At 36.2% G+C, this 27,547-nt stretch overlaps 1 protein-coding gene across 4 annotated transcripts in view; it reads left to right on the top strand.

The window, feature by feature from the left end:
* LOC113109591 (erbin-like) overlaps window positions 1-27,547 on the top strand; it is a 76,303-nt gene that overhangs the window by 16,644 nt on the left and 32,112 nt on the right. For 3 of the 4 annotated variants that reach the window (XM_026273255.1, XM_026273253.1, XM_026273256.1), the window contains exons 1-2: window positions 24,793-24,981; window positions 26,152-26,269. In XM_026273255.1, coding sequence (XP_026129040.1) covers window positions 24,793-24,981; window positions 26,152-26,269 — 307 coding nt within the window. Of the gene's footprint in view, window positions 1-24,773; window positions 24,982-26,151; window positions 26,270-27,547 lie in introns of those variants that run through there. The other variant, XM_026273254.1, reaches the window with a different exon arrangement.

Genomic DNA, 27,547 nt, shown 5'->3' with positions numbered 1-27,547 from the left:
ACTTTGCACATGCTTTTTGATCATTACAAATAATAATGTAAAATGATTTTCTTAGAATAGGAGATATGCTTTCTCTCGCATCACAAACATTATCAGTAGTTAAGTATGTGGTCTTGAAGAGGACCCTTTTTTCTTTCATTTGGACTCGGTCTTGGACTTGGACTCGAAACTTTTGGACTTGGACTTGACTTGGACTCGAACCTCTTTGGACTCGGTCTTGACTCGGTCTCGACTAGTCCTGGACTTGGACTTGACTTGGACTCGACAAAGCCGGACTTGACTACAGCTCTATCATAATGATATGCTGCTCAAAAAGCACTTATCAGTGTAGAATATGGTTTATTTTTATTTTAACCATTATTTTTCTTTTATTTAAACTTTTATGTTTTTTTTTTATATTTGTAAAATATCTTATTATAGTGTATGAAATCTGCTCTATGAATAAACTTGTCTTATGGTACTTAATATTTTTATGGAAATGATTTTGGTGAATAGAAAGGACACCATTTATTTGAGATAAACTATAATTGTCTTTATTCTAATTTATTGTCATTTTGATCAATTTAATTTGTTTTCTAAATGAAAGAAATCATTTCTTTAAAAAAACAATCTTCACAAAATATTCAAAAACAAAGTTTTTAAGTTAATATTTTAACCATTAAAAACAGTTGTTTACAGTTTAGTGATGCTGCTTATGCAAACATGGGTTTTATGTAAAGTCTGTGTGTTGTTGATTTTTTTAATAATTTACTTACACATTTGAATATATCTTTAGTAACTTATTTTGTTTGTATTTTAAAATTACCTTTGTTGTTGTGCGTTTTTATTAATTTGTTTTAATAAATTTTGTTCCTGTGGCTCAGTGGTAGAGCATTGCGTTAGCAGCACAAAAGGTTGTGGGTTCAATTCCCAGGGAACACATACTGGTAAAAAATGTGTAGCCTGAATGCATTGTCATTTTTGATGCATAAATGTTAAGATTTATTTTACTTTCACATTTATAATTTTGTAGCTGGTGAGTGATTTTTGGTTTATTTTGTTATTTAAATGTTACAAATATGTGATTTTACACACTAAGCTCAGAAAATCTATTTTTGACTTCCCTTTGAAATCTGATAACAGAGCTGAACCCACTATTGCTTGTGTTGAAGTATTGTCCTGAACGTTTAAGGTCCGTTGTTGTGGCGTTGTGTTCAGTCACTGTAGTTTTGTATTGGAAAGAGTCGGCCCTGGAGGTCTGAAAAACAGCGCTGCTCGTGGTATGAATCTGTTTATGGTGCTCAGGACCAGAGACGTTCCTCCATGCAGCCGGTAGTCTCTTCTGGTTTTCCTCTGCTGATCGTCCTGTTCTGACGTGGTCTGCTTACAGAGTGCAGACCTCAGTAACCAAAGCTGCTTTCTTCCACTAACACGCTTCTCTTCCAGCAGGCAGTGGTGCAGCATGACACAAGTGCTGTATATCACGGCTGTGTTTGTCACGTTGTATTGTCCACACACTGAAAACACTTTCTCTTAAAAGGTCTTCTTCTTTATGTTAGGTCCAGTCAATGTGTCCATTCGACCGGTTTGTGTACATTAACCTAATCAAAAAGAGTTTGTAATTATGATTTTGAATTTATCTCTAAATTTTGTTCTTAAAGCGCGACATTGTGTAGATTTTAGTTCAACTATCTGCTGTTTGAGAAGAGTGTCTGGTCTCTTTAGAACTGCTTTCGTTTGGTAGCTCCGTTATTGGTTTCTCCAGTGCTGTACTGTAGCCACAGGCCTGAGATCAGTCTGCTCTTTGACTTATACTTGAGGTGTCTGGTGTTTGGCCTCATAACCCAGACTGCCTTTAGGGCAGAGGTTTCCTTGACCTTCGGTTCCAGTTTAAATCTTAGAGGGTTTGTTGTCTTAAAGGGGCTGTTATGTCCATTGCTCCAAGGCCGATCTCATTCTCACTTCCTTTATCATGGCATGCCTCCCTGCAGCAGTGGCCTCACTCTCCAGATAAATGTGTAAAGGCGCTGTATGCTACATATCTTTGTGTGTGTTTTCCCCCAGAACTTCCCCCTGAGTTATGAGTTCAATCTTTTAATCATTTTAAAAGGATGCATGTTAATGGTCGAAAATATACGTTATTTCTGTTTTAAAATGTATTTAAATTTGACTTTTTTTTTTTTTTTTTTATTATTTTAAAGAAGTAATTTTATTTAATTTAAGTTTTTATTGAAAAATATTTTAATTTCACAACTTTTTGATCGAATTTTTAGTTATTTTTAGTCATTATTTAATGTAACATTTTAAATAGATTTTTAGTTAGTCATTCATTTTTATTCATTTGAAAATTTTTATTTAAATTTTACGTTTTTATGATTAAAACATTTTAATAAGTGATTTTGATTGTTTTAATTTTTTCTAATGATTTTCTTTAATTTTACTAGTTTGTGAATTTTGATTTTGTATGTTTTATTTTCATTTTACAGTTTTAATTATTAATTTAATTTGATAAATTATGGTTTATTTTTAGATAGTGATTTTAGATCGTTTTTTTATTTTACAATTATTCATTTCAATTTGACATGTTCATGATTGTAATAAAGATGAACTGTTTTCATGAATTCTTGAACCCCCTTCAGTTCCCTCATGGACCCCCAGGGATCCGTTGACCCCAGTTTTATAAACTGCATTACAGCACAGAAGTCTGACCATATAGTGCAAGTCTGTTTTTTTTTTTTGGTTTGAACTGAAGACGATGTGAGAAACAAAAGTTCCCACTTCCCAAATGTTTGCAGACACTGCAAGGCCCGTGTCTATATTTAGCAATGAGAGAGAAATGAGGCATGTTGTTTTTTTATTTATTTTTTAAAACTAATACATGATATAACAAGGAAGCAATTTCATCTCACACGGATCACACACTTAAAAGATGTGCTGTGGATAGAAATGAGGCACGATGTCTGTACTAATGAGCCCATTTAAATACAGACTTATGAGGGACGACTTGATTATCTCTGTCCCTCCAGTTATAAACAAGCCAGAAATCCCAAAGGCGTACATTGACAGACCAGAATATCGTACAGACATATGGGTGGGCACTTTTGACTTGAGACAGCAGGCAGACACACATAATACCCTAGAAACCATCACAACACCCTAGTATCCACACCAGAGCATTGTGTTGTTCTGTTCTGGATGGAAAAAACCCAAGATATAGATACGTTTTGTTGGAGATCTTGGAGAAATATATCATTAAATCATTTGCTCTTCAATGGATCCTCTGCAGTGAATGGGTGCCGTCAGAATGAGAGTCCAAACAGCCGATAAAGGCATCACAAAAATCCACTCCAGTCCAGCGATTAACAAAAAGCTGTGTGTTTGTAAGAAACCAGTCTTCCATTAAGATGTTTTTAACTTCATACTGGTAATTATTGGCCAAAATACCGGTCCATAATTCATATTAATGCTTCCTCCAGCGAAAAAGTCCATCCTCTGTTGTCCTCTCAAATCAAAATCTGTGAACCGAACTGTTAGTAAACAGTGCTTGCCTGTGCGTATTTCTCTCCTGATTCATACCTTTGTCTGTTGAGTTTCTGTGGAAAGTGAAAGGGTTTGATATCATCTGCTAGATAATCTCCAGGTACATCAGTGGTTAATTTACATGAAGATGATCTGCTGACCTGAATGTGTCTGTGGTGGGTACAGCACAAGAGGAAGTGAACTGTTCGTCTCTCTTCTGCTGTGCTTCTGTCAGAGACGCCGCATAAGAAGCTCTTAGGCAGATTTTGCACTGCTTTGACATTTGTTTGTTTGGAGGATGTGACGAGTGATGCTCAGTGACCGCACAATGTTCAAAAGTTTATTAAAGGAGAGGAGTTCACCCATCTGTGCCACCTCATGGCAAACTCGATAACCTTACTGCAGTGGAGCACAAAAGATATTTTGAAGAATGTTTCAACTGCTTGTTTCCATTCAATAGATGGACACTGAATAGGGGTGCAGTAGTAAATCTCACACAAACAACTACACACTGAGAATGTGTTTATATGTACAGAGGTCAACTCGACGCCTGCAGCTCACGCGATCACCTCTCGCCTAAAGAAAACTTCATGTGCACTTCTAAAAGGCTCAGCATTGATGCTCTGTCATATTTAGCAGCCGAAGCGCCCACACACTCAAACACACATTACTCATGCTCACACTTGCCGGAATATTGTCAATTGGTCAAATGCATCTCTTGTAGGCAATCTGACAAGTGTGTGTGTGTGTGTGTGTGTGTGTGTGCTTATACAATGTTTTTTTGTTTTGTAAAGAAGTCTTATGCTCATCATGGCTCCATTTATTGGACCAAAAATGCAGTAAAAGGTAATATTGTGAAAATGTATTACAATTAAAAATTGTTTTTGGTGTCAATCTACAAGTGTAAATTATCATATATTCTTGTGATCAAAGCTGTGTTTTCCGCATCATCTCTCCAGCCTTCAGGGTCACCTGATCTTCAGAAATCATAATAATATGCTGATTTGGTGCTCAAGAAATGTTTCTGATTACTATCAATGTTGAAAACCGTTGTGCTGCTTCATATTTTTGTAGAAACTGAGAGTTGTTCGAGGTTCATCTTGTTGTTTTTCTCTCCTCTTTTCTCTCTGGGCTCTTCAGCTCCACTGGGGCATCATAACAAGCTCCTTGACTTCCTATTTACAGGATCAAATGGATCCCCACGCTGCCACTGAAACATGAATTTCCTGCTGACTTATGAACGGGACCCAGAGGCATTTGTTTTTCAGTGTTTTTCCACATTTTCAGCTAATCTCATATTTAATTAAAAGCTCAGCAGCTGACGCCGGTTTAATGCGGCCGTCTTTTGGCTCTGTTTCCCTGCCCGAGTGTGTTTGAGTGAGAGGTGAGAGGATCGCACGTCTAAAAACAGGAGCTCACTCATAATTGATAAGGCCGTGTGGAATAGTGGTCAGATGTCTGCCACTAAATGCAAGCACAGGACTTTTAATGAGCTCATGCTGCTTCTCCTCTGCACTGTGACAAACTGCAGTTTTTACTCAAAGGGAGGATGATGTTCTGCCCTAGAAATATGAGGATGATCGGTATAGTGTAACATATTTTGGTGAAATGATTCAGTAGGGCCTTTCGCACCACTTTGGTTCCAGAACGAAATGTGCAGTACTTAAGTACTGAGATGATTTTGCGTGAACTATTTCCCAGTACCATTTAAAGGGTTGCATTCGCACCGACAGTGTGTACTAGGACGTGATGTAAGCCGGTCCACAGCGATGTCATTTGTGTGCTGCATTCAACATTAACAAAGAAGAAGAACGCTAACAACTGGAGGATGGAGGATGCTGTGCTTTTGTTGTGTTTCGCTTGCTTCACAATAATGGACATGGAATGTTGATGTATACGTAAAGAGATTGAAAAAATAGAAAGGAGGATTAGGAAACTTCAATGACAACTGGCAGTGCTACATTGCTACAAGTGCTTGCAATTCAGCGTCTGTACATATTGTCCGTCCGTATTGTTTTCAGTAAGAAATGCATTGAATAGACATTACAGAAATGTGTTTTTAGAAAGAAATATTTTAATTATCATGTCACTGTTTGAATCATTCTGTTTAGAGCTGCAACTAAAGACCGCTCTAAATTATTTTTTTGATTAGTCGACTAATCTTAATGATTATTTTTATTACAATAAATAATAATAATTATTTTTTGTTTATTTAAAAAGGACAATGCACATTAATTAAATTTTTTTTTTTGTTTTACACAACATGTGAATGCGCCAGAGTTAGCTAGAGAGCTAATTGTCATCTGTAGTCCCTTGGCAGGTAGACACAGCATCATAATACGAAAAAAAAAATACATGTAAAACAGAAAACAATTTAACAAAATTAATTAATCTAATGTTCTTTTTTTAAATTAGCTAATGAATCCTTTGGATAACTTTACAAAAAAATATAAGTACAACTTCTAATATAATATTTCAACCTTTATTCATTTTCAACCAATGTGGTTGAAGTTTTTACAGTATAAAATAATAAAGAGGCAAAGAAAATTATTTTACTATGGTAAATATGAGCTTATGATAGCATTTATAATTAAAGCTGCAAGCAGCGATGAACGGGCCCTCGCACCCGGGCTCACCGGCAGCGAGTGGCTTTAGTGAATAGGTGAACGGTGAGAAATATGCGTTTAAACTCATAAATATAAGTGGAATATATCAATGTTTATTCCATATATATGCCAATCTTCCTGTTGCCAGCAGGTGGCGCTATCATTATAATGGAATATTGGCCTTCAGATGTGTTCAGGGCAGGACTTTTATCGAACATGTGAGGTTTGGGGAGGATTGGACATTTTATGCCTGAGTTAAAACAACATCCTATTTCATGGCGAAACAATGAAATTTGTCAGGCCGCCATGGACACGCCCTTTAACGAAACCTCAAGATCTTCGCAATTTAAGATCGCAAAAGGCTTTAGATTACACTGACCAAGTTTGGTGTTGATCTGAATAAATATCTAGGAGGAGTTCGTTAAAGTACAACCCCTGAAAATGGCCAAAACAACACTAATTTTGCAGAGAAAATTCCAAATAACTGACTTCCTGTTGGGATTCGGACTTCGTACCAAGAGGCTTTTTCGTAGATATTGGTGTGTTACATGTGTGTTCCGATTTTTGTACATGTACGTGAAACATAGCTCAAGGCGCACTCCGTTTAAAGTGTATACGCACTCCGTTGAAAGTGTATAGGTGGCGCTATTGAGCCATTTTGCCACACTCAATGGAATATTGGCCTTCAGATCTGTCCAGGCCAGGACCCTTATCACACAAGTGAAGTTTGGGCAAGATCGGACATTTTATGCCTGAGTTATAACATCTTTTATTCCCATGGCGAGACATTGAACTTCATCACGGCGCCATGGACACACCTTTTAACAAAAACTCAAGATATTCACAACTAAACATCACACAGGTCTTTAGATTAGACTGACCACAAAAAAGACATTGATGTCATAAAATTTCTAGGAGTAGTTTGTCGCAGTGTAAAATATGTCACTTCCTGTTGCCAATAGGTGGCGCTATGACTATAACTGAATATTGGCATGTAGATCTGTTCAGGTCAAGAGTCTTATCCAACATGTGAAGTTTGGGGCAGATTGGACATTGTATGTCTGAGTTACAGCAACTTCCTTTTTCATGGCGAAACATCGAAATTTGTCAGGCCGCCATGGACCCGCCCTTTAACGAAACCTCAAGTCCTTCGCAATTTATTATCGCAAAGGGCTTTAGATTACACTGACCAAGTTTGGTGTTGATCTGAATAAATCTCTAGGAGGAGTTTGTTAAAGTACAACCCCTGAAAATGACAATAACAACAGCAATTTTGAAGGGAAAATTCAAAATAACCGACTTCCTGTTGGGATCCGGATTTCGTACCAAGAGACTTTTTTGTAGGTATTGGAGTGTTACATGTGTGTACCAATTTTTGTACATGTACGTGAAACATAGCTCGAGGCGCACTCCGTTGAAAGTGTATAGGTGGCGCTATAGAGCCATTCTGCCACACCCGTTGGAATATTGGCCTGAAGATCTGTTCAGGCCAGGACTCTTATCACACATGTGAAGTTTGGGGAAGATCGGACATCTTATGCCTGAGTTATAACATCTTTTATTCGCATGGCGAGACATTGAACTTCGTCGCGGCGCCATGAACAAGCCTTTTAACGAAAACTCAAGATCTTCACAACTGAACATCGCACAGGCCTTTAGATTAGACTGACCACAAAAAAGACATTGATGTCATAAAATTTCTAGGAGTAGTTCGTCGCAGCGTAAAATATGTCACTTCCTGTTGCCAATAGGTGGCGCTATGACTATAACTGAATATGGGCATGTCAATCTGTTCAGGTTCGGAGTCTCATCAAACATGTGAAGTTTGGGGCAGATTGGTCATTGTATGTGTGAGTTATAGCAACTTCATTTTTCATGGCGAATCATCGAAATTCGCCAGGCCGCCACGGACACGCCCTTCAACGAAAAGTCAGGATCTTCGCAATTTACCATCGCAAAGGCCTTTAGATTAGGCATACCAAATTTGGTGTTGATTTGAAGAACTCTCTAGGAGGAGTTCGTTAAAATACAACACATGGAAATGACCAAAATTACACAAAATATGCTCATAATATTAAAAATAACCGACTTCCTGTTGGGTTTAGAATTTCGCTCCAAGAGTCTTTTTTGTAGGTATTGGTGTGTTACATATGTGTGCCAATTTTCGTGCATGTACGTGAAACATAGCTGGAAGGCTGTTGATTTTCTTGGTATAGGTGGCGCTGTCGAGCCATTTTGCCACACCCTCTTCTGAATCCTATATCAGACGAAAATTTTCACCAGGTTTGACGAGTGTGCAAAGTTTCATGACTTTTTGAGCATGTTAAAGCCCTCAAAAATGCGATTCATTCGGGAGAAGAAGAAGAAGAAGAAGAAGAAGAATAATAATAATAAAAAACAAAGCAGATACAAGAGGGTCCTCGCACCTCGGTGCTCGGGCCCTAATTAAACCACAGTAGCCATAAATTTACAGTAGTCTGAGACGTCATGAAATGTTCTTTAGCATCAAAAACCAAACCATAAAATGTAGTCAGGGTTCTGCTATGGTTTAGCATGGTTTCCAGAGATCTGGAGCTGATTCGGGGTAGCTCGGGGTAGCTCGGTGGTTTGTGACTGTTGTCTCGTTCACATATCAAGTTTTTTGCGCGCTCAAGTTCGTTATTTCCATTGTAGGAGTGCGATAAGCGCACTCATAATGGAAGCGGCGCGATGCGACGCGCTCGTTTTTTTCCAGGCGCATCCGCACCGCTTAGAGTTAAAAAACATCTCAACTTTTCAGAATGCCGCAAGCACAAGAGTATCAGACCTGAACCAGGAAGTTGGTCACCAGATCACACGGTAACCAGTTAAACCATAACATCAGAGAGCGCCAAGATGTTTTCCTCTGAGGTGCTCGCGCATCGCAGTTGTGCTGCCGTGGTACACCATATTGGTTTTACAAAGGGAACAAAGGGCCATTTTATTTGTCCTCTGTTTAAAGTATTCCCATACTTTTGATAACAGTGGTCTCTGTTTTTGTGATAGAATGCAACTTTCTCCATTCCCAGTATGCCATTACATGAGATGTAAACAAACAGTGTGACGCGTCGACGCATTTCACGCACGTCAACGTATTTTTCTAGTCGACGTTATCGATGACGTCGACGCGTCGTTGCAGCACTAATTCTGTTATTTATTCAACCGATTAACTCAGAAATGAAGCAAGTGACTTTATGAATGGATCACTGAATCATTGGCCCACTCGATTTGTTAAAAACTGCATTTTGTTTCAGTTTGGCTGTGGCTTTTTTGTTGGCAAAAGTGAGCCAAAAATAGACAGTACTTGACGGTATTGTGTCTAAAATGTAAATATTGACTTGTTGTCCAAAAATCAGCATTACGTTTGCAGTTGTGCATATAATCAGGAAAAAAAACTGCATGCAATGTAAGATGCAGAATGAGTCTGGGCCAGGGCTTGTTAAATGCATTAATAATTTTTTTTTATAATTCTCATTATTAACGACACCAAATTAAATTGACAGCCCTAAAATAACCCCACTTTTTATGTAATATTTAAATAGCAAAAATAGATCAAGAAAATAAAGAAACAAAGATTGTAATGGAACATTTTATATAATTTATATAATGTGAAGAGAGGAATTTGTATGACGCGCAGACTTTAAGGACAATCACAGAGGGAATGATGGGACACTTTGCCTAAAAACACCATTTAGCCTTGACCTTACATTCCTAAAAAATAGAATATGTTCTGAAATAGTGCCGAATCCGTGTTGATTCAAAGAGCTTATATAATTATTATATATGTACCTCTGATTGCACATGATTTGATTGATACTCAATCTTAGTGTGTCAGGTTTCTTGGCAATGTAAATAAAATCCAGTTAGACTAATGGACTGTTGTGCTCAGCTGATGAGTTGTTTATGGTGGCGTAACTGAATCACTTCTTGAACATTCATCCTTCTCCTATTGCTGTTTTACACAATGTGGTAAAATCGCTGTAGTGATTGGACTCTTGTGCTCACTGCCCTTTTTTGTACCTTTCTGAACAATATCCTTTGAAAATAGGTTACCTAGTTTTAGTGTCACTTCCTTTATGCATTGCTGGCAGAAGAATACAGACTTCGGAGTCATACTACAATATCAAAACACATCAACTTCCATATCGGGATCTTATTTTGGTTTCAAACACTACGACCTGAAGTATTGCAAATTAAATGGCGAGTAAGTGAACCGATAAGTGCGACGCTCCCTCTCAAGTCTCCATACATGATACGACTGCTATGTTGGCGATGTGGCACAGGCGCAGCTAATCGAGCGAGATCTGATTACCTGCCTTTAGTTCAGAGCAGATCCGCCAGGACAATAGCGGTTTTGTTAGCCTCACTGCCATGAGACCACTACGCATTGAACAGCACGGTGAGAACCAAAACCAAAACAGTGGAGCAGAACTGGACGAACCAGTTGAGCTGCTTTTGTCACCGATACCAGTGTTTTTTCACCTCGGCTTCACCCTTTCCCAAGTTTATCTTCGTACACTAAGGAATCCACGTTGACTTTGTCAGAGATCTCTCCTGTCCTGGCTGTAAGCTGGGCGTCTCTGAAGCGATCTCGGCTGCTGAATTATTGAGAGAGGCCTCGGCACCTGCTGTGTCAGCTGGAGGTGGAGGAGATGTGCTCGTCAGCCGGTGACAGAATGAAACGCACACCCAGCCTTCCTGCTGCTCACATGTGACCCCTCACCTCCAGGCTGGACACACGTACACCTCAGCCGACCAACATGACACCTGACCCCTGCTGTACACCCAAGAACAGGCCAGATAAGAACAAGATAATTACAGCACTGATCCTGTATTACAGAGCAAGTTCCAAAACACAAGCTACTAAACTATTTTTTTAGGGAATAGTTCAGGCCAAAAAATTTAATTGACCTTATAAATATACCTGTCTATCAGCTGTTACTCCAGTCTTCAGTGTCGCATGATCCTTCAGAAATAATTAAAACTTTTCTTATCAATATTGAAAACAGCTATGCTCAGTGAATGTTCAATGAATGGAAAGTTAAATCGAACACCCACCGTTCATTTGAAATAGAAGTCTTCTGTAATATTCTAAATGAATGCATCCTTGCTGGATTAATTTGAGTATTAATTTCTTTCAAAAACCAGATTAATTTACTGACCAATAAATATATGGTTTGCATGCTTTGATGTAATTTGCATCGTCAGAAGAACTTCCTTAAGACCATGTATTTGCCCAAGTAGGTTGATTTAGGTTCATGTGCATCAGATGTATTTCTTAGTCATATATGAACTTAAACTCTTAAATAGTATCTTAAATATCTATAATATTTTCTCAAACAAAGTTCGTTAATCATTACAGAGTTGCTTTGGTGTATTGGTAGTAATAGGAACTTTGCTAAATTTGTCTTGAAATATCATGAATTAAATTTAAAAGGTTTCTTTTTGAGATTAATTTAGACGTAAATTCTATGACAAGATTTAGCAAGCATTTTAAGCACAGTGTGATGTCACATCTCTTAATTCATCCCATTTTAAGAAATACCTATAAAACAGAAAGCGAAAAAAAGCATTACATGATTAAATCATGTTGAATTATAATTTTAATATTAAGTTACACAAACATCATTTGTAACTTCAAAATCATGGAAATAAGTAACTGACCCAGTTAAATAGTGTATTAAGTGATTATGGTTCCCTGATAGAATTTGTTTATATTAATTACATATATTTTGTCACTTCACTGATAAATGCTAGTATTAAATGCTCCTAGTTTAACCAAAAGCCCTGCATAACTGAACACTATCAGGTCTTCTTTATTTCTCATCTTGTTCAAAAACAAAATAATGCTTAATTTCAACATTTTTAATCTCCCCATTAAGTCTCATGCAATGCATGCACAATTTAATCTGGAACACTTTAGAGAACTACTGTATATCTATCAAATGTAAATAAATCAAGTTTAGTTTCTAATTGTTGATTTTAAAATAACTGCGTAAATCAGACAGTCTGTTTTCGTTTTTTTTTTGTGTGTGTATGTTTATGAACTAGTCAAGCTAGTCTGTATGTGACTAATTGGATGACTAGTCAAATTATTTGATTCATCCAACTACTTTCATAATGTAATTTCTATTTACTTAAAGGGGTCATCGGATGTCCATTTTCCTCAAGTTGATATGATTCTTTAGAGTCTTAATGAAAGGTCTGTAACATAGTTTGGTTAAAATTTATCAGTGGTAGTATATAACCACACCATTTTTACCCTGTTAAAAACAGCCCTGTCTACAGCAAACCGTTTTATTGCATGTTCCTTTAAATGCAAATGAGCTCTGCTGACCCCGCCCCTCTTCCATTTACTTTAGCCTTATTAATTGTGAATCTTGCTAATAAGCACATTATTATTGATGACAGTCACTCAGGGTGGGGGCTAAGGTAAGACGCCAGTCCAGACTGTTCTATGTACTGTCAATCAAACTATTGTGGGAGGGGCCTGTCTGTGTGAAGACACAAAGACACGCATCTGAGATCGGCTCCATTTGAGAAAGGGGAAATGATTTAACGAGATAAAAAAAACACACACTGGGTGGATTTGATCATTATAGGGTGGTTGTGTACACACATTTCAGTTCAAACTACTTATAAAAGTCACATGATGACCCCTTTAATATCAGGAATCCCTTAGTTTGGAAACATTGATAACTTTAGTTACTTCTGCATTGACCTGCTTGACATCTAGTGAACCATTCTGACCGCTTTCTGTTTCGGAGGTTTAAATCTCGTATATCTAGGCAACTTGATTGAACCCCCCAGAAGCAGGACATTTCATGTTGACTTCCTTGTATTGAGTCAGATAATCTCTCCTGCAGTATTACAGTATTGAAGCAGAACTTGCCCTACATTACTGTGCCAAGTGATACAGATTTCCAAAGAGCTGTAACTAAACTTCAGATCATCGGCTCACGAGCCATCCTGCTATTTTCAGTTCTTCCCTCCAGACTGCATATTCTCAGGGTTATACTTGATGTTTTCGGTGTTTTTCTCACTCTCTCACTTTTTCTCCTCCCTCCGAACATGGCCTATTTTTCATGCACAAACCACTCCATGCTGAAGTGATACCCAAACCCAGATCTCCTATAAATATCTTCAGCACTGTCCGAAACAGTGCATTTCTGTTTAGATCTGACACACTATGCATCGGTGGGCTCTTCAAGTGCCATCTGTCCATAGATCTGTACGACAGGATCTGAGAACGTTTCCTTCTCACCATCAGGAACTGAAACTGTAGACTGAAACAGCAGCCGCAGACGTGTATTAGCGGGGGCTGTTTCTTGGCGACGCGTCCGCTGCATGCTCTGTTTAACATTACGCAGACTCAGAGATGGCAACAGTGCTTTTCATCAGAGAAGCTGCAGACGAGCTCTTCCTGTTGTGAGTCTCTGATAACCGCCGGCGGGGGGAGGGGTGGAGGAGAGCCAAGCCGCATTGTGTTTAAAATGTGACCATTGTCTGATTGGTCTTCGGAGCCGGTCCATGGAGCTGCGGGAAATGGGTCAGTGAGTTCCCACAAGGCAGCCTGCAGCCAGGGAGAGCCTCTGATTCACACCGAATCATTCGCCTTGATCTTCTTCATCAGAGCCATGCTCAAGTCTCAGCTGGGTCACTGCTTAAAGGAGCCGTTCAACCAAAAACGCCAATTCTGTCATTTGCTTGCTATTTAATCGCTTTAAGCTACAGGCAGAAAGTCCCCGGTTATCTTTCTTTTTCGTAAGAAGTGGAGATGCTAAGCTCAAAAAATTTCTTCTGAAGTCATATGAGCAAGTTTAAAACATTATTCAAAATCACCTGTCACTTTTTAAGGCACTTGAGAGACAATTTTCACTATTTTATTATTGTGGCTAATATTAATTACTGTAATGATATTACAACATCTATAGGGATTTTTGATGCATTTATAAATAAAGCAATTATAAGAAAGTTAAATGCATCTTTAATTTAAATATCTTTTTTTTTTTTGGGGGGGGGCAATACATTTCACTCAAAATATGAGTGTAGTAGGGCTGCACGATTCTGGATAAATTGAGAATCACGATTTTTTGATCTCATATAGAGATCACGATTCTCCTACGATTCTTTATTATTATTATTACTATTAAAATTATCATTATCACAAGTATATAAATTTATTATTTTATTTTGCAAGGATTCTTAGATTGATCAAGTGTGACAAAGACATTTATAACAAAATATTTCTATTACACACAATTATTGTTCTTCTGAACTTTCTATCAAAGAAACCTGAAAAAAAATCTACTCATCTGTTTTCAACATAATAATAATAATAATAATAATAATAATGTTTTTTTTGAACGGCAAAACAGCATATTAGAATGATTTCTGAAGATCATGTGACACTGAAGACTGGAGTAATGATGCTGAAAATACAGCTGCACACCACAGAAATAAATTACATTTTAAAATACATTCAAGTGAAAGCAGTTATTTTAAATGGTAAAAATATTTCAAAACTTTACTGTTTTTGCTGTACTTTGGATCAGATAAATATAGTTTGGTGAGCAAAAGAGACTTTAAAAAAAACATTACACATCTTATGGTTCAAAAACTTTTGACTGGTAGTGTTTATATAATATATTTAAAACCCCAGTTTTTTTAATATTAGAATGATGAAAAAGTTGTTTAGATCACTGATTCAACGACTCACTCATAAACCTACTACACTTGTTTCATTTCTGGATGAATCAGCGTTTTTGAACGATTCTCTTGAATGAAAAATTAATTCCTTGACAAATAAATTAAGACACTTGTCGCCACCTATTGGTGAAACAATGCAATCGACACAAACGTTATTTAAAGTGCAGTACTTTCAAAAGGGGATTTGTTATATTTTGATCGCTGCCATATAGACATCAATGTTTATATTTAAACTATAAACTTTATCCCAGTATTTCTGTGATAATATAAATGACTGTAAGACAGATATAATACTGTGTAGTTGAAAAGACTGTTTGTGAAGATGTTTCTTAACCAAACATGGTAAGAGCTCTCTCTGTGTCAGCGGCAGTGCGCGCACGGATTTGAATGATGCGGTAAGACTTTGTCAAAGGTTTAACAGACTCGGGGAATCGTCGTCTTTTAGAAATGAGATCGAGAGGGTGTCTGAATCGAGATCGCGATCTTTTAACGATTAATCGTGCAGCTCTAGAGTGTAGTGAGACTAAAAGAGAGTTTGTATGGAAGTTTGTTTCCACCACTGAATTAAAAAAAACAAGTAGCTAATTTCAAAATTAGACTTTTTGTCTTAGAATTGCAAATTTACACACAACTCTGACAGTATTGATGCAAATTCACAATTGCAAGTTAAAATGTAACAATCGCATGATGTAAACTCTGGGAAACAAAGTCAGAACTAGGAAATATAAACTTATAATTCTGAGAAAGTCCTAAGTTTATATCTCATAGTTCTGAGGTGGTTACGTGCAATTGCGAGCTATATAGAGTCAGAATTGTGAGATGAAATGCTCACAATCATATGAAATAGACAAAAGTTTTACACAATTGCGAGTTTATTTTTCACAATTCAGAAGAAAATGTCAGAATTTAAATTGTGACAATACATTTAAATTGTGAGAAAAACAAGATTTGCGAGGAAAAAGTCTTATATCACGCAATTCTGAGAAAAACAAACTTGCAATTGCGAAAAAGTCAAAATTGTGAGAAAGTCACAATTACCTTTTAAATGTTTTTGTTCAGTGGCAGAAACAAGCTTCAATACATTTGTAACTTTACAAAATCATACAAAAAGAACTTGTTTATCAGCACTTCCTGCAGACTTTTTTTTTTTTTGTCTGTCTGCATGAATGTCTCATCTTTTGCTGTCATCTCCGATGACATGATTTTGAGTGACAGGAGTAGCTACATGCCAAGTTGTCATGCTTGTCATCTTTTAGTTTCATGACCGGTGGCAGCTAGTGGTACCTACTGTGTTAGCGTTTTAACCACATAGTCACTGTCACTGTATTGCTTACAATAGTGTGTTCCACTCAACTACTGCTCATGCTCACAGAAAAAGCAAAGTCCGCTCAATTAACGTGAACTTATACTTGTATGCTTGCTCCTGTTTTTAGTAGTGCTACTGTGCTATAACATGGTGTACAGCTGCACTGGGCAATGCTGGTAAAATGATGCTACATACAGTGACGCTATTCTATGCTCATATGCTCTCATTATAATAGTTTTGTAGGACAAATTATTTGGATTTTTTTTTTTTTAATCCAACAACATCTGTTTCTGTTACATTGAATTAATAAAAAATAATAATATTGATATTTAATATTAAGGTAACACTTTACAGTAAGGTTCCATTAATGTTATTTAATGTATTAACTAACATGAACGAACAATGAACAATACATTCATTACAGTATTTAATAATCTTTCTTAATGTTAGTTAATGAGAATACAGTGGACAACAGAACAACTGTTGATTTAATAATGAATTAGTAAATGTTAAAATTAACTTGAACTAAGATTAATACATTCTTAGTTTTGTTACTATAGAACCTTATTGTAAAGTGTTACCAATATTAATATAAATTTTGTCCAGTCTTCTTTCAGTAAAAGTGTGGCTATTTTATTGTCTTTATTATTATTATTTTTTTTTTTTTTATATATCATTAAAATTTTGTTACATTTAAAAATCATTCCAAATTAACATTATATTATTTCATAATATAATAAATAATCATTACAAAGCTTTTTTTGGTTTTCAGCCAAGTGCATCCAGAATTTTCATTTCGGTGCATCCCTAGAAGAATACATGTTTTATTTAATTTAATTAAAATGTAACCGTAATTTACTTTTGAATGCCCAATTGCTGTAAGGTCTGAAGAACTTTTTGTACAAGTTCAAGTTGCACTGTAGTATCGCAGTGTTTTGCAGAATATGGCAATATATTTAAAACCGCAATAATATTGTGATAATATCGTATCGTGAGGCATCTCTACAATCCTTAAAATACGTTGCAGCAGGTCTAAATTGCATTAGCATTGCATGGGTGTATTAGTCATATTTTATCATCTATTTTATTTTCCCTCACTCCAACGGAAACCCATTAAAAATGAAGAGTATTCAGAACAGAACAAAAAATGAAAAATATAAACCATTTAAGTAATATGATAAAAGCAAAACTGAAACATGCGGTATGCGTGAAATGTGCTGTACAAATAAACTTCGGCTCACATGTTTCTCTCATGTGGCATGGATCCAGATATTTTGCATGCTTGGCTCTGCACATTTCAGAGAAAAACCTGACCTACATTTCAGAAAAAATAATGATATATGTTCTTTGTATGGAAACAACATGGAAATTTCAGGCTAAAAAAACAAAACAAATATTATGTATGTAGGCTACATCATGCATAATGTGCTTCTCAAGGCACAATGCTTTTCTAGATTTGAACTACAAGCCTGTACATTATTACACAGTGATCCATGGAAAGTGTCCTCATCACAGTGGCGTGGCCTTTGCAGAGCCAGCGTGCGTGTGAAGGATTTCCTGCTGCCGCTTCCTGCTCCAGTCGCTAGGTGTGATTTTACCCCACAGGTGTTTTCTTTGGAACGTTACCTGTTTTTTTTCTGCCATATGATCCCGCTAACCCTGAGGCGCTCTGCTGCTGTGGAGTGTAGCAGTGCTGCGGTGTCTGTCACATTGTGCACTGTTGGTCGTCCGCGTGCTCTCACGTCAGGCCTGCTGTAGCTATAGCAGCGCCGGTGACCCGAAGGGTTAAAGGCTGCATGACGGGCTGGCGTTTTCCGGATAAAGAGAGCCGTGTGGACTGGTGCAAAAGAGGGAGGACAGATTGTGGGAGGTCTGTTTGATGGGAAAGTTGTGCCAGCAGGCAAATCTCTCCTGTACCTTCCTGCCCCCTCGTTCACACACACACACACACACACACACACACACACACAGACCCACAGACCAGCATTTGGATTATAGCTGAGTTATGATAAGTGAGGAGCACAGTTTGAAGACAGCTGTGAAAAACAGGTTCCTACATTTATAGTTTTGGTGCTTGCAAAACTTGCCATCACAATGCTTGAGTGTTGTGGTTGGTTGCATTCCTGAGTGTTTTTAACCTGTTGCTATGCAGTTTCTAGGGTGTTCTGTGGCTTTGCTGGTAGAGAGAGACTCGTCATTGGTTACAAATTGGTCTTTTTTTTTTTAAGGTTGTTCCTGACAATAATAAAGCCCTATGAAATCTTTTTCCCCAGTTTAAAATTTACAGGATTCTGTTTGAATGGTTGAATTTTAGTAACCTAAAAGCATGTCTTATCAAAGGAAGTAATGGAACATAGAATTTAACAACAATTTATATAAAGTTTATTTATAAAATTAATTTAGAGCCATTTGCAGATATCTCTCAAATTCTGTGTTTTCCTTTTAAATGGGTAATTAAAATAAAAAAAGTATGTCTAATTAATTGAAATCATAAAAGTTATGCAGTATAATAACAATAAAACGTTTAACAAAAACACAGTTTAGAGTGTTATGAAAGGTTTAATTTTTTTCATGAATTGTTTAAAATTAAAAATTAAATTAATGTATTTAGCAGATGCTTTTATCCAAAGCGACTTACAGTGCATTCAGGCTATAAATTTTTACCGCTTCATAGAGCAATGCTCTACCAATTGAGCTACAGGAACACTATTATATTATTATTATTATATTATTAAAGTTTTTTTTTTTTTTGTCTAATCAGTTTAATCTGTAACTTACCTAAAACTATTAAAAAAATTAATTAGCAGTCATTCAAATTGAAAAAAAGGTTAGTATAAGTCACTGCGGTTGCAGTAATAATTGATAACTTTATTTTAATGTGTTTTTAAATTTTTTAAGAAAACCTAATCTGAAATGCCACCGTCTATCTGAGATCTAGAAACTATAAAAATATTAAATTTATTAGAAATGCAAAAACAAAATAATTAAATAAAATAAATCCTAAATGGTACTAATATTTAGGGGTAACAAAGCTACAAAGATGAACCTTGCAGTGACACCTTTGTATGTTTCTGAAAGTGTACTGTATCTGCTAGGTCTGCTAGCCGGTCTGTAGCTCTGATACAGCTCAGGTCTTTCCTTCAGTGTGTTGTATGAGTCTATGTGGTGTTCATCACTGTTGGCTCTCTGAGCTGCATTGCTCCTGAGAGACAGTCGCATCCTCTCTGAGGACTGTATCGCATCGCATGCGTCACACAGAGCTGTCAGCACCAATAGGAAGTAAAACTGTAAATTAACAAATTACACATGCCTGTGTTTAATCCTCAGGAGAGAAAATGCCTTGAAACAAGAATAAATTACGGTTGCACTTTATTTCACAGTACGTGTACTAAAATGTACTTATAGTGTACTTAGTGTATTTATCTAAGAAAGTTCTGGTAACACAAGGTAACTACATGGGGTAGGGTTAGGTTTAGGGGGAAGGTTCAGGGTTAGTACCTAGTTATTACATAGTTATTGTAATTACTATAATAAGTACATAGTATGTACACGAGGAACAGGACTGTAAAATAAAGTGCTACCGAAAATGAGCATTTGTAAAAGAAGCGTGTAGTAGCGCTTGTGCTAGATGCTGAATTGTGTCACAGTTGCTGGAAGTGTCCTGTTCCTCTTCCCTGCGGCTCTTACACACTCTGTAGACGTCTTAATGTTGATTGCAACAGGATCTGGCCGTCATTGTCTGTAAGTGTGTTAAAAGGGAAACACTGAACCTCGGACCCGATTGCATGTGTCACGCACGCCCATTTCCCTCCGCAGGGCGACGTCAGTGGCGTGCGTTTATGATGACTGATAAGAGCAGCGTGTTCTCTATCACTGTCTGCACAAAGCTTCAGCCCCACGTGTGTGTGTGTGTGTGTGTAGAAAGTGATGTTTGACACTTTGCTGTGGATCTGCAAGAAGATGGAAAGTTTCTAGTCTTATTTTCCATCATTTCTTTTGTCAGCAGACTAGGGCTGTAAAGCTTGAAAATGTCAAAATACAACATAAAAATCCCCATAAAACTATCCCAAATTACTTGTGCCTTACATCCAAACTATTTTGAGTGATTATAGCAACCCTTCGTCCAGACCAATGTTATTACTGTTAACTGAAACTGAAACCATAAAAAAGACTTATTTTATTAAGTTTATTTCAACTTGTTGCCAGGGCATAATTTCTCATCTTTTAGTTAAACCTGAAGTACTAAAATTACTCGAACCAATGCATAAAAACTTAATAGACATTAAAAATACACAACATTGAATGTTAAAACATTATTTTAACTTCATTAGGTGCTTTTGATATTTGTATTTTTAGGTAGCAAAGCATCTGAAACAGAAGCAGTTTGACTAAAACTATTTGGGGAAAAATAGTCTGAGTCATTCACACTGTGAAACCAGGACAGTATAATTACGTAAATAAATTAAAAATAAAAATCAGTCAAAATATCTGATAATTTGGCCTTTTTGGGAACAGGCAAGGTTAGTTCGAAGATAGTAAAATATTCAGTAGTACTACTCTTAAAAACGTTAATATACTAATTTATTCGTTCATTCATTTATTCACCTATTTATATGAATTTAGTTTTTGCTTATTACCTTTAGTCTGTTTTCAAATGATGATTAGATGTGCATATGTATTCAAGGTGTAAGGAGATTATCAAATGATTATTGATTTTTGATGGTTTAAATTGGTTACACCATTGTTATTTGGTAGTTTTAGCAAACAAGAATGAGTAGATATCTAAGATCTTGACACTCTTATCTGTTAGTGATCCATACCTTGTCCGGTTAATCGTTTTCATTTTTTACATTTCATATAAAACAAAAAATATTTGAGGACGTCCATCAAGACTTTTTAAGCAAAAGTCTGTAGTTTAAATCAACAAAAAGACTGAGAACGTGTGTGTCCGGAGTACAAGCTTGTGTCTGGTTGTGTACAACAGTGCCTCTTCATGAGCAGTGGTTTGGATGTCCGCGGTCCGATCACGTGATGTTGTCTGTCTGCTTCTTCACACTCCTCCACAACGCTCTGCTGATGTAATCCAGCGTGTCTTCATCATCACATGAGTCCTGAAGCAGCAACGTTTCTGGGTGGAATCGGAAATCTTTCGCACATATCTTCCCACACTTCTCCCAGTAAAGCCCGAAGCCGAGAGGGGTTTTCCCTCCTGCGCTGCTTGCGTCTCTTTTGTGCGCTGAAGATCACCTGTAAAAGCGGATACTCTAGCCGGCCCGTCACAATACCACAGGACTACGTAATCAGGACAGAGTGTGAGGAAACACAATGGTGCGCCTGGACCGGCTCCAAGAGGAACTAGGCTTGAGGCCGGTGTTTGTACTCTCCTTAAATCAGGGGTGCCCCGATAGATCGATCGGGAAGGCATTGCTGGTAGATCACGCTTTGGGTCAGTGGTGCGAGATAACTTAAAACCCACATATATTCACTAATGTTATGACTCATGTCTAACAAAAAAGTGTGAGCACCCCGGCCTTAAATCATTCATTCAGGTGGATTGTATTAGTTTATTAACCAGGACTGTTGACGTGTCATTTTCGTATCACGTTACCCTTGTATGCCTGATCTTGAGCGCCGTATTACTGCAAGTGTGTTTAATATCTAATGAGCAGACATCACCAAAACAACTGCTGCTGTTGTCTGGGACGGTGTCGACCAGCTTTTGTGATTTTCCTGGATAAGCATTTGACCACAGAAACAGAAAAATAACATGTATTTTGAGTATTGTTAATAATTATAACAATAGTAATGTTAGCTGTATACAATAATAAATGTTTTTGTTAAAATAATAATAAATTATTAGTAAAATTATTACTTTTTTTTTTATAAATGTCTTATACTTAAATTATTAAATAATAATGTTATTAATAATAATATTCAAATAATTTTATGTGTGTATATAATAATAATAATAATAATAATAATAATAATAATAATAATAATTCATATATTTTATGTATTTTACTAAACATTATTTTTGGTTGTCTAATTTAAGCTACATAAGTTTAATATTATTAATAATATAAATAATAACTATACAATAATGCATTATTTGTTAAATTAATTATAGCGACAATATTAATATAATTATTAATACATTAATTCTTATTATTATTTAACGTTATAATTTAATTATACAATTTATGTTATTAATATGATATTATTTTAATGATACTAATAATAATGTTATATATTTAAATGATTAACAATTAAAATGATTAAATTACATATTATAAATGCAATTCAGTATGTTCAGTATGTTATTATACTGCATAAAGGTAATAAATATCATAATGTAAATTATTTAATGCAAACATTGCCTGAGCGCTGATCTCATTTTAATTCATACATTTAATAATTGTTTGTTCTGCAGATATTGTTGGGAGCTTTTTTATTAGAAATGCATCAAATGATGCCATTTATCAATAGACCTGATATCAAAGAGCTGATTGTTAAAAATGTTAAAAGCATTGTTAAACACATTGATAAAGTGATTATCTGTCTGTCTGTAAAGAATACTACTGTTGTATTCACACTAAAACAGTCTGGTAGCAGCGTTGTTTGTCATGCAGTGGTAGCAGGACACGTCATGAATGTGATCCAGAAGTGACTCCTCTGGCTCTCTGCCAGTGAAGTGGTGAAGGTTTTGTGCTTCGTGGTCTTTCAGCTCACGCACAGCTCTGAAAGAGCAGATTGTGGTGGATTGATGCCATCGATAGATAATGGACAGATACAGATAAGCAGAACCAATGAAAACAACAAGTATCTATGCCAAGCATAAATAAATGCCTTATCAAGTCTAAACCATCTGATCTGATACCCATCTCTGGTTTCTCATTCTCCACATACTGTTTTACTTTAAAACTGTCCATCTTTGATTTACTTAACTTCTCACATCCACCTTGTCTTATTATACAGGATAAGAATAGAAGTCTTTATAATCTGTCCTCAAACAGTGGTGACTTTGCTGTGGCGCTGGCGTTGTGTGTCCTGTTGTGTAATCTTCACCAGACGAGTCTTTCAGGTGTTTCATTCAGTCTGCCTGTATTCTGGAGCGTTGCATGAGCCAATCAATTTCAATAGATGATGTTCCAAGCCACTGACTTTTCTTATCGAATATCCCGTTTCCCTTGTAAAACATGTGACATTCAGGAAGTTTAAGAGGTTGTCAAACATCAGTTCTTTCAGATGTCTTCTCAACAGACTTTTAACGTCGCTCGTGCATCCAAATAGCATTAGCATTAGCGTTTGATTGTTGTCATGCACATGCAGATTGAAGGGCTCCTCATGTTGTGTGTCTGCAGAGCAGCGCCTGTGAAAACCGCTCTGTGTCGACTCAAGAGCAAACCTTGGGCTGATGCCGTATCAAGGGCTTCAACAGAATGAAAGGACATCGTATAATGATGCTGTTTTCAGGCCAGCCATGAATATAAATGAGTTTTAATGAATGTTAATGTGCTCTTCTCTGTGCTATTGTAGATGATGGGTGATTGTCGGCTGTATTAGCGGTATTTTTATATCCAAACGTGTGTTAATCTCGCAAAAAAAAAAGAGCCCAGGAAACATTAATTTGTTCATTAAAAAAAAGACTGAATTAATTTTAGTCAGTAATTTCTCAAACTGACAAAAGATGGGACAAAAAGATTTGTTGATTTAAATAGCAGATGTTCATTTTTATTCTAGTAATGCTTTACGACATATTCACAACAAATATCATAAATTGCATAAATGTTAGTGTCATTGAGCTACTATATAGTTTTTATTAATATTGTGAATCAGGTTTTTTATATTCTCTTTATTCTAATTTTAAAGTTTAAGTCATACTTTTGGTTTTTTTTGTCATTTTTAGTTGTGTTTTGCTTTGTGTATTTTTTTTATTAATTTTTATTTATTTTATTCATATTTATAAAATTATATATTTATATTTTATTAAATTAAATTAAACTAAAATAAAATGGTAAATGATGACTTTCTCAACTAGGGTAAATAAGCTTTTTTAATATTTTATTTTAGTTAAAAAAATAATTAAGTAACGAAAACACTTTGTTTTAGTTAACTGTAATAACACTAGTTTAAATCAGTGTTTATTTTTATTTATTTATTTCCAAGATTTGGTTAGAAATGTAAATCAGTCAAAGTTTGCGACATAACACTCAACATAAAGAGTATGTGTGTGTGTGTGTATATATATATATATATATATATATATATATATATATATATATATATATATATATATATATATATATATATATATATATAAAGAATAAATATGACATTAAAATGACAATTTAAAGGACATGTTTGCAAAAAGGGGGAAAAACAAAAAATAATAAATAATAATCATAATAAAAGTACTTTACTTTAAATTGATTTAAAAAATGTTTAAATGAGCAATACCTGCTACAACAATACCTGCTCAAGATCTATTAGGAGCCATAAAAAGCAGTTTTATCTGCTTTGTGTTCATCTTAGCTGTAAACCAAGCTGTTTTGTCAGTGCTATCCTGTATCCCAGTGTTGGTGTCCATGAATTATTAAGGTTCATGAGGTGCTGATCATGTCGTCTCTCTCCTCTAGTGCCTGAGCTGTGGTGAGGATGAGCAGCAAGCGGAGTTTGTTTGTGCGGCTGGTGCCGTGCCGCTGCCTGCGGGGCGAGGAGGAGCCCGTCACCTCGCTGGACTACTCACACAACAGCCTGGAGCAGGTCCCCAAAGAGATCTTCAGCTTCGAGAAGACCCTAGAGGAGCTCTACCTCGACGCCAACCAGATCGAGGAGCTGCCCAAAGTACGAGTGCACCCTTGCACCACTAACACACATTGCATTGCATGTCTCCAAAACGCCATTCAGTGCTTAGACGGTGAAACACTTCACTTTATTTTAGCTGGCAAGCAGCACCCCAGAGCACGTGTGGTTTGTTCCTGCCATGCTGTTTACAAGCAAACGATTTGCTTACACCGCAGGACTGGGACGTGTGAATCGGCCTATTTTTGCATTTTATTGCAAACTGTACAAATGTATTGAAATTGTTAATGCATTTGGTATGAATTGGTTTAAAATCTGTAATATATTTTTTTCCAGTAACATCGTTTAACCAAATGTTATGAAATGTTTTGTTATAAACTTGCAATTCTGAGAAATACATTTTGAATTGCAAGAGATAAAACTTATTTTGAGAGTAAAAAGTCAGAAGTGTTTTTAACTAAATAGACAATTCTGAGAAAATAAGGGCAAAATATTGCAAAATGATATGATATAAAGTTTGTGAACTCCAAATTGTGGAACATAAACGTGCTATTCTGACAAATAAAGTGAGAATTTTCATTGGGGACAAATATAATTTAAGAATTTCTTCATTTATATGCACTAATATAACGGAACATGCTAATAAATAGTGACATTTACAGTAATATTTTGGTAACACTTTACAATAAGGTTCCTTTTGTCACAGTAACATCAGTAAGGCCTTGGGGTTTCCGTGATGCAGAAAACACAGACAGAATCGTGGATCCCAGTCATAAAAACTGAATTTACTCTATTAGTATAGATCATAAACCCCGCCCTTCCATGTAAACAAATCATTCATTTTCACTTCATTAAACATGTTTTTTGTAATTATATGATGAATATTCAATATATCATTCATCCAGAACGGTTACAATTACAAAAGTATTTGCGATCAGGTTTCCTTTACTTGAATATAACAAAAGCCTGATCATGTTTTACACTTGTCTTTCTTTTCTTTATCATGAGTGATCTTGGGTCTCAGGCATGTTATTTTCTGTAAAGCACATTGGGATTAACCCGATTTCGTTTTCTTTCACCTAACCAGAACTTATCTACTGCAAAAAGAATTTGAAATCAATCCAACTGCTCATCAGATATTCATATGAAGTTTGATCTCATTAACATTTCCATGAATGTTTCCCAAAAGTCTCAATTTCTTGTTTTTTCCAGCAACTTTTCAACTGCCAGCTGCTCTACCGATTGAGTCTACCAGACAACGACCTGGCGGTGCTGCCGCCCGGCATCGCAAACCTCATCAACCTCAGGGAGCTCGACGTCAGCAAGAACAGTAAGAAAGCGGCCAATTCATCTCCTCTTTCCTCTTCCTTTTTGGAGTCTAGTTACGCTAGCGGACGCTCCATAACCGAAGCGGAGGCACACTAAGATCTGCACTGACTCACTGACCCCTTATCCGCTGAAATTCAATTCGTTGCGGCCAGCTCCGCGTTTTGGATTTAAGTTTACACTGAGATACAAAATTCACCATTAATCTCAGTCGGCACACGTGTTTCCATGTGTCGTTCGTTGGTTAGAATTGTGTGCAGTATAGTTCGTTATAAGCAGTGTTGGGCAAAGTTACTTTTAAAAGTAATGCATTACAATATTGCATTACTCCATAAAAAAGTAACTAATTGCATTACTTAGTCACTTTTTATGGAAAGTAATGCATTACGTTATTTTTGCATTACTTTTAAAATCTGGACAGGGCTTGCTTGTTTGCTTTTAAAAATAAAAAAAGTTTTTTTTTTTTTGCAAATATAAAAGCCTCTTCAAACCAAAAGTGAAATGAATACGCCTCGGGCTGAAGGAAAAGTTAATTCACATCTGTGCAGTAGAATGCAGAAGAAGAAATTTCAGGTTTATTTTTTTTGTGAGTGAGATGAATTAATGCATATTCATATTTGCTTTAGAACTACAGTAACAGATTTCTCTCAACATAGGGACAGGAGAGCTCTCAACCAATAAATTGACGAAAGAAAAAGTAACTTGCGTTACTTATTTGTAAAAGTAACTAAGATATTCTCTTGTAAATTAGAAAAGTAATGCGTTGCTTTACTAGTTACAAAAAAAAAAAAAGTAATCTGATTATGTAACTCACATTACTTGTAATGCGTTACCCCCAACACTGGATAGAAGTGCTAGAAATAACACATATAAACAAATGGGAGCTTAGTAGCCTATCTAGACAGATTTGAGCAGAGCTGTAGGATTTCCCACTCAATTTGATATCCTGTACACTGATGACAATCTGAAGTGTGTCGCTGGAAACACTTTATTCTGTTCTGAAGCATGAGTGAAGAGCACAACACTACAAACACATGCTCAAATCTGGTTACACATCACTTCATCTTTCAGCTGCTGTGTGGCAGGATCAGATAAAGCACTGACAGACAGGGACGAGCTCAGCCCAGCACGGGACGTCTCATTCAGAGCATTGTTTTCATGCAGTACGCTCTCACATCAAATCAAGCTGCAATTTTTTCTTTCTTCAGCAAAATGCCATTCCTGCTTTACCAGAATTTCAGATGTTTAAAAAAAAAAAAGAAAGAAAAAATATTCCATGAGC

The sequence above is a fragment of the Carassius auratus genome, chromosome 10 (assembly GCF_003368295.1).
Source record: "Carassius auratus strain Wakin chromosome 10, ASM336829v1, whole genome shotgun sequence".
In the NCBI taxonomy this organism is placed as follows: domain Eukaryota; kingdom Metazoa; phylum Chordata; class Actinopteri; order Cypriniformes; family Cyprinidae; genus Carassius; species Carassius auratus.
Note: the sequence above shows the minus strand (reverse complement) of the source record. Positions and strands in the feature narration are given on the sequence as shown.